The sequence below is a fragment of the Uranotaenia lowii genome, chromosome 3, assembly GCF_029784155.1.
Source record: "Uranotaenia lowii strain MFRU-FL chromosome 3, ASM2978415v1, whole genome shotgun sequence".
In the NCBI taxonomy this organism is placed as follows: Eukaryota; Metazoa; Arthropoda; class Insecta; order Diptera; family Culicidae; genus Uranotaenia; species Uranotaenia lowii.
This window is the reverse complement of record NC_073693.1, coordinates 46,264,819-46,273,603: the sequence shown is the minus strand read 5'-3', so window position 1 is coordinate 46,273,603 and position 8,785 is coordinate 46,264,819. Positions and strand designations below refer to the sequence as shown.

General features: G+C 35.1%; 1 protein-coding gene across 1 annotated transcript; it reads left to right on the top strand.

Annotated features, from left to right (window-relative positions):
* Positions 1 to 6,033: 6,033 nt before the first annotated feature.
* On the top strand, positions 6,034 to 6,816 carry LOC129751220 (uncharacterized). The gene is made up of 2 exons (XM_055746591.1): positions 6,034 to 6,429; positions 6,499 to 6,816. Exons 1-2 carry the CDS (start codon positions 6,211 to 6,213, stop codon positions 6,667 to 6,669), a joined length of 390 nt encoding a protein of 129 aa, XP_055602566.1. The 5' UTR covers positions 6,034 to 6,210; the 3' UTR covers positions 6,670 to 6,816.
* Positions 6,817 to 8,785: the final 1,969 nt, after the last annotated feature.

The window sequence follows — 8,785 nt, the reverse complement described above, 5'->3', positions numbered from 1 at the left end:
CTCAAATTAGAATTACACTTCCTTTTCGATTTGTTCCACATAGATATAACAAGAGGTTCAATTAAGATCCCTTTTCATTGATATTCATTCAACATCTTGGAAAGCCATGTGCAGCTGCAGCTCCTTCGGAAAGAATTGCACAGAGTGTTTGATGCCAACGTCGATTGCAGAGGTACCGAGGATCATGAAGGGAAATTCAAACACTCTGGCTCTATTCGGAGGACCACATGCCAGGGAAATATTTGACCGGTCTGTTGTAAATCTGACCATCTATTGGGTAATCGTTATCAAACTGCAATGCAAGTTTTGGATGAGTCCTATATCCCAGAACGTTCGAATTTCTTGAACGACAGAAATTCCGACAAGCCAATCTGATGGAGGGAGAAGCCATGAACAAGTATGTATTGCGACTTCAGAAAGTTAGCTGAAACCTGTGACTTTGGTGATCAAGCGATTTGGAAACTGAAGGAAAAGCTGATGAAAACCAACATGAATCTTAGTGAACTTCTTGCCACTGCCCGATCACATGAAGAAGTCCGATCCCAACTAGCACAGTGCGAGAGAAATTCAATTAACAAACCGTCTGACGTCTCGTAACTCGGAATTGGATATTAGTAAGTACAAACGTTGTACAAGTTGCAACCTAACCGAAAACACTCGTGGAAGCCAGGAAATTGTCCAGCTAAAGGTCAAAAGTGCAATAAATGTGGCCGTCGAAATCATTATGCTCGCTGTTGTCCGTGGAAAAATAATTCCAACAATAATCCGAAATCGCGTAGATTTGTGAAAGAGAAACGATCCGTCAGGGAGCTTGAACAGTGTTCAAACTCTCTCACAAGAGCTCGTGAAGAAATCGATCTATTCCATCTTAACAAAAAGAAACAGTTTTTAGAACTTGATGTTGGGGGAACCTCAGTGAAATTCATCATAGATACGGGTGCTGACGCAGATGTTCTTTGCGTGAAGGATTGGGTCGGTTTGAAAAGAACCGGATTCGAAGCTTACGCCACCAGGAGAGGTAGCACAAAAGTACTCAATGCGTATGGAACTAATCAGCCGTTAACCCTTCATTTCATAAAGTAACAAATTTGCAACAATTAATGTATGAAAAAAGTGAAAAATCGTATTTTATTTTAATTTTTTTTCTTGATATACACATCATTTGTAACTGTTTAAAATGATTTTTAACGAAAAATAAAAAATCATGAAATGAAGGGTTAACCGTTTTGGGTGAAGTTGAAAAAGATGTGAAATTCTATTCAAAGTCAGTTGATACAACATTTTATGTTATTCGAGGAGGGAAATGTTCACTGCTTTTTGGAGAAACTTCAAAAATATTGGGTATTTTGAAGTTTGTTCAAACAATAGATGAAACATTTCCTTTTGTCAAAGGTAATTTTAAACAATGATTTTTTTTTTGTTTTAACTGATAGTTTTTTCTTCCTTTTAAATAAAATGATTTAAATAATGAAAATCGTGGGAAATTGTATTATTTTTTAGGTATTGAAAAAAATATAAAAATTGATAAAACAGTTCCTCCAGTTCGCCAGCCAATTCGTCGAATCCCTTTTCCTCTTGAGCAATTAGCTTGAGATAAGCTGAAAGAGCTACTTAAGCAAGGAATAATTGAGAAAGTTTCTGAGGCTTCAGAGTGGGTATCTCCCATGTTAGTGAAAAGGAAAAGTGCTACCGAAGTACATATCATAGTCGATCTTAGAGAAGCTAATAAAGCTATTGTTCACGAAGTTCATCCGTTGCCTACAATATATCAAATCACCAGGAAAAATTAGTGGAAATACCGTCTTTACAAAATTAGATGTACGTCAAGCATTTCATCAAATTGTTCTAAAGAAGGAGTGTCGTTATATTACATCGTTTACAAGTCCCCTAGGATTAATGCGTTATAAAAGACTCATGTTTGGCCTTTCAGCTGCTCCATAACTATTTCAAAAAGTAATGTAGTCAATATTAGCTGATTTTCCATGGATTATTATTTTCATAGACGATATTTTGATACCTGCCAAATCGAGAGTTGAATTAAATGATCGTACAAAACAAATATTACAAACATTACACTCTTACAATGTACTTTTAAATAATGATAAAATTGTAACAATTGTTACGAAAATTGATTTTCTTGGTTATACGATAAGGCCAAGGTATATCAGTATCACAAGATAAACTCGACGCTGTTAAAAAACTTGAACCACCTCGATCTTGTGCCGAGACTCGAAGCTTTCTTGGTCTTGTCAATTTTGTGCACAGATACATCCCAGATATGACATTGACTTATCCATTGAACAAACTGACCAGGAAAGAAATTAATTTCGTATGGGGGCCGGAACAACAAGAAGCATTTGATAAAATAAAGGTTATCCTTTTGAAACGTGAAACGCTTGGATTTTACAATCACAATGACGAAACATTTGTTATTGCCGATGCCAGTCCGGTCGAATTAGGTGCTGTACTAGTACAAAAATCTAATAAGTCAGCTGAAGTTATGCTTCTAAGACACTCACTGAAATAGAAAAGAAGTACGCTCAAACAGAAAGAGAAGCGCTGGGTATAGTGTGGGCATGTGAGAAATTCCTCGACTACATCTATGGTTTGAAATTTTGGTTATTCACTGACCATAAACCATTGGTAGCCATTTTTGGTGATAGATTAAGACCATCACCTCGTATCGAATGATGGAAACTTCGTTTCATGTCTTATGACTATAAAGTCATTTACCGTCCTGGAGAAACCCACATCGCAGATTACCTTTCTCGTTTATGTCAAGGAACTACTAATACTGGAGAATCATCATTTGATGAAGAATCGGAAAAAATATTAAAGTAATGGCAATCGATGTTTGTCCAACATCAGTCTCCATCAAAGATATTGAATCTGCTACACTTCAGGACACGGATCTCCAAGAATTAATAAAGTGGTTACCATACCCTCCGAAACGTTGGCCGAAAACCTGATCAATGTATAAAAAAATCTCTGGAAGCTCATCGATGAATGAAAACATAGTGATGAATAATAGGAAACTTGCTATTCCACGTGCATTACAAAATCGTATCCTTCAGTTAGCTCATGAACCCCACTTAGGAATGTCATCGATCAAACGTCGACTTAGAACAAAAGTGTGGTGGACTAAAATGAATGAAATGGTAGAACATTTCGTTCAAAATTGCTCAGGCTGTGTTCTTGTTTCAAATCCCAACAGAGAGCCAATCAAAAGAACAGAAATGCCTGATTATTCTTGGTATAAAATCGCAGTTGATTTCACTGAAACTCTGGATCACATCATTTACCAGTACTAACTGATTATTTCTCTAGGTTGAATCATTAATTTTTATTATGAAATCAATGAATTATCTTGGTTTCATTTATTTTTTTTCTTTCTAGATACTTAGAAGTAGTGATTAAAAGCTCAATGATCGCCAAAGTGTTTGCTAGATTTGGATATCCCAACATTATTGTATGCGACAATAGTCAGCCGTTTGCTTCTGAAGAGTTTAGGAGATTTTGCTCTATTAATGGCGTGACTATTCAACACACGGTTCCATATGCTGCTTTTCAAAACGGATTGGTCGAGAGGCAAAATCGAAGTCTTCTGAAAACAATCAAAATAAGCGTTGCTTCTAGAGGAGATAGGAAAGCAGATCTTCAAGACTATCTACGTGCTTACCGCTCAACACCTCATTCTGTCACAGATTCTACACCTTCAGAAATATTTTTTAATTTAACATTCGCGATGAATTACCTCACGTTAGGCGAAAGATCAACATAAAACATTAATGGCTTGTTTTAAGATGATGATTAATTAGGAAAAGAGAAAGGAGAAATATATACAAATACAAGGAATAATGCTAAACATTGTAACACTGATGAAGGAGATCTCGTAGTCGTGAAAAACTTTGTCAAAAAGAGCAAGTTACAACAAACTACAGTCCAGTCGAACATACCATCCTAAGTAGAGAAGAAACTCGCTTAAAACTAAAAAAACATGGAAACAGGGAAGATAACAGATCGACACATCACACACATCACACAAAACGCATTAAAAGTAACAATCCTTTACTTATTAACTTACCAACACATTCTCAAAATAACTCGATAAGAAGTATTGAATCATCAAGAAGTAAGCGACAAAGAACGAAATAAATGAAGCAGTTGAAGAAAATAGAAAAAGGGAAAGGTTGTAGTATCTCAGTAGTCGCTGCTTTACTTTGTCAGGATAAAAATTATTATTAAGTTGATCTCGAAACCAACAAGTCTTGTCTCTACATCCTATGTTCGGTAGAAAATCAGAAATATTGAACAAGTCAACAAGTCAGGTTTGTAAAAACGACAACAAATCGACAAATATTAGAGATATTGTTCAAGGGGGTGCCCTTTGATGGTGTAATTCCAATTTTCAAGGGTGGTTTTTCGTGATTTACAAAACTTTAACACTCATCCGTCCCTAAAATTTTTAACCCGTCACAGTCCCTGGAGTGTCAATTTAACACTCCTGACTAAAACAAATATATCTCTTTTGTTTCCCAATCGATTTTTACAAAATTTATAGTTTTGGAAACCTCATGATGTTACTCAAATATGTTTCACGAACAGTTTCCAGCCATAACACTTCAGTGTTCTATTATACAAAGTCTAAGAAAAAAAAAACGAGAAAAAATTTAAGATCTTGACCCGAAAAAACGTAAAAAAGTCGTTCAAAACCATACTTTTCAATCGATGATTCTTCAAAATTGTTTAAGTCACACCAGGTAAATTTCAAAAAGAGTATTAAAAAGCTTAAGTAGATTGGCACATTTTTGCATTTTTAGATTTTCAATATACGAAACACAGAATTTTTGACGAATTTTCAAAGGTAGCAGTTTTATCTGGTATGACTTGAACAATTTTGACGGTTCATTGATTGAAAAGTACGGTTTTTTGCACCACTTTTTACATTTTTTGTGGTCATGATCTTAAATAGTTGAATGTCCAGAAAGTATGTCACATTTTTATTAATCAAGTTTTTGTAAAGTATCGCAGTGCTGCTAATATTATTACATCACTAGAATCGGTGTAAAATTTCCTTCCTGATGAATATATATTTATAACGGAAATCTTTTGTGAATATATACACTCAACATTCAATGCAAAGTTGAATTTAAGTCTTAGGGAATCTGATTAATTGCAAATTGCCAAAAAGTTCGAAAAATATCTCTACCTTTGAAAAATCGTCAAAATTCTGTGTTTCGTATTTCTATAATCTAAAGATTGCACAAATGTGTCAATTTACGTCAACTTTTCAATCCTCGTTTCAAAAGTCATCTAGTATGACTTAAAAAATTTTGAATTAATTGATTAAAAAGTACGGTTTTTACACCACTTTTTTATATTTTTCGTGGTCATGAACTTAAAAATACAAGAAAATATATCCTTATGTGCAACGTATAGCTTCAAACTTCAGCTTTCTTGGACACTAAGTGAAATTTTTTTTCGAGCATTCCGTAGCTGATCTACAGTGTTTTTTCAGATTTTTTTCTTAGACTTTGAATAACAGAAAACTGAAGTGTTGTAGGTAAATATTGGCTAATAATCATATTTGAGTTACATTACGAGGTTTTCGAAACTATTAATTTTGTAAAAATTCGGTTGGGAAACAAGAGAGATATAGCGGTTTTAAGCGAGGAGTGTCAAATCGACTCTTAATGTCTGAGAAGGGGTTTTTTTTTTCCTGGGCGGGGGTCTGCCATTGATGCGTTTATGAATTTTCCCTTTCCAAAAATTCTTCACATTTTTTGCATATTTTACCAAGTTTTCTACGTAACAAAGCCTCAGAAAGCTGATCGAAAGCGAAAGTATGTTTTGAAACTTCGAGAAAATTTTACGTTATTTACCACCTTTAAGGGATATCCTCAAAATGTGCAACGTTAAGCTGTCTGTTTCCTTATGTAAAGCGAGGTACCCAGGACACATTGATGGTGTAATCAAAAATTGAAAAAGGTGTCCAATTTCTCCAAAAAGCTATATAAGAGTGACTGCACCGATGGGGCCCGGTTCAGTTGCATTCGAATTGCATTAACGGAATCTGATTTGAGTTTTTTTTTTTGCAAATTTGTTTCCGTCTTCTTGAAGCATTTTTCGTGGGGCGAAAGTAAAACACGCGTTAATAAAAAACGAAAGTTTAGTTTCAGCAAAACAAGTGATCAGCCACGGGAAAAAAATATGTCCAGCTTGACGATGATGTTCCGATCGTCGAGTTGCCTGTTGGTTTTAGCTTTTGCCGTCAGTGTAGGAGCTTATTGGTCCGCCAATTCCGGTTTCGATACCGATGAGCAGAGCTACTTTTTCGGGGGAAGGAATTTGACGGACACGTTGTGCTTCCAGAAGACCGTCACGAAAGGAACTCAAACGCCAGTCAAAGTTAGCTACCAAACTTCGTCGGTGAGTATCGGTTAATGTCTTTTCAACGAGACAATTTTTGATTAATTGTTTTGCATCAATTTCTTTTAGACGACCAAAAATATTACGATGGTGACGGCTAATGCTGATCGGGATTCAACATACGGTTACAGTATGTACCTGGAAACTGGAGCCATTGGAACCAATACTGTGACGTTCAAGATTATGGGAAAAGCTTTGATGCCGTATAACATTTTGATCGAGTTCTGGTGTACTCCTTAGTGAGATAGTCTTAATAATATTTATAGCTAGAGTTAGAATTATGAGTTAAAAGCAGAGCATGAGATATGATAGGTGTTATAAACAATAGTCAAAGAATATAGATTTAAAATAAATTTTGGACCAGATTTTGGACCAGTATAAACCATACTTCTTTATTGAGACTTGGAAAAATTTGAACTCAAATCTTTGGACAAACATCCATTCTCTCGGCCAAGAATGGCGCAAAAAACCCTTCAAACGTTATGTTGGGGACATTCTTGATCAGCGGATCGTCATGCAGTTTTCCCATTCAACTAAATAACAGTTGGAATCTGAAGCTCGCTCCCTCGTTTTTATGTTCTCATAAAGTGCCTGCTAGTCAGACAGTTATGCCTATGTGTCGGCATCGATCAAAGTCTCGAGTCTCTGCCGAAGGAAGGGTAATCGTAGATGCATGAGAAAAATTGATTTCGTCATCTGCTCACCTTTCAAGTCATCCAATATACCTCAACCATGGCTTAGCAACCAGTTGATAGGAAAAACTTGATCCCAGAGATATCATACCTACAAACATTACGATGACTGTGGAGGCAGCTGGTGTGACGAGATTTTTTTTTTCGTTCCTGACTACCTTTCAAGATGGGGTTGAGATATGTGGGGAACTATTTGTTCTCCTTGCGATCCTTGCGTAACTTTAACGATTTGCAAAGTTCTTTTTTATGACGCACGAATTTTTTTTATCACTTATTTTTTACAATAACTTGCAGCAAATCGCCTAACCTAAGCTTGTCAGATTGCCTGGTGTATCCCGGATATTTGACACAAAATTTAAGAAATGTCCTGTCCGGCATTTAAATGCCCGAATTTTGCCCGGTTTTATTCATTTTATTTGCGAAATCTTAATAAAATTGAATTGAGTTTTTACAAGTTTTGGTTTTGCGTCCAAAAACGCATTTTTTGAGCATGTTCTATCTGATTAATCATTGACGATTTTTGGTAGCCTAAAATAAGATTTAAAATCTGCAGATGACTTTTGATAGAAAAAACAATATTTCAAGAGATTTCTTCTTGATTTTATTGAATAAATCTGTAATTTTTACAAGCTTTCCCCAGATGTTGCCCGGATTTTGGGTTGATAATTTTAAAATCCAATTTCTCAATTTTGATAGGCTTTAGGTAAACTTGCCGGATTTGCCCGGGAAAAAATCAGGCAACTTTAGCTTAACCAAATTTCTCGTAAAACTACCATTTACCATTAGAGTCGAAATAAATCTAAAATATATTATTTCGTTTACAAAACTTTGCCATGTAACATAGGAAAAATGCTTTCAAGTTGAAATTCGAAACAATTGAAGGGTTAAAAACCTAAAGCTATTTCATTTTAATGAATAAATAAAATTTTTAAAATGAAAGTTTGAGTTAAAAGTATCGAAAAATAGTGGATATGTATTAAAACGCTGCAAGCTTTGTATGAAAATTGCAATTTTTTAGTTTTTACCTCCCATAATTTTTTAGGTTGTTTTTACTGCCGAAAATAGCAATTCAATTTAGCATGCGATTCATTCAATCCTGGATTAGATCTACGAGTTTCATTTTTGTATGGAAAAACATTATTCCCTAAGCAACCAAAAGTCACATAATCACTTTAAAGAAGGCTTTGAAAGTTACATACTGACTGACAAAGAGAAACAGCTGCCCAATTTCTTTGAGTAAACTATATGAACTCATTCATAAACTTGCAAGTTGCGAAAGTGATTATTATGTTCGTTGTTTGTGACTTATTTTGCCCAAATCCCATTAGTGACCTAATGAACTTGAAAGTTGTTAAAGCGTTTTATATTATATGTAAGTTGTAAGGGGCTTGAGTCACAAAAAGGGCACAAAGTACTCTAAACGGGATTTACTAAGTCACAAAAAGTGCTTAGCTTTCTTCCCGACTTATCTACTGGCTGTCTGATTGGACGGGTGCGCTACAGCTCAAAATTTAAGTTCTTATTAATATTTCCAAGTTCCAAAACATGTCTTAATGATCTTCTTTTCAGCTTCCAGCGGCCTTTTAATTCAGCTTCCAAAAAATCGTAAAATGAGCAAAAAATTCTCTCTCTATCTAAACTGTAACCTTGGCATCTGTTCATTT

Excerpts from the sequence above, each read along its gene's own strand:
- LOC129751220 (XM_055746591.1), top strand. The coding sequence starts at position 6,211 with ATGTCCAGCTTGACGATGATGTTCCGATCGTCGAGTTGCCTGTTGGTT. Across the intron at positions 6,430-6,498 it reads TTAGCTACCAAACTTCGTCG|ACGACCAAAAATATTACGAT; the intron begins GTGAGTATCGGT and ends AATTTCTTTTAG.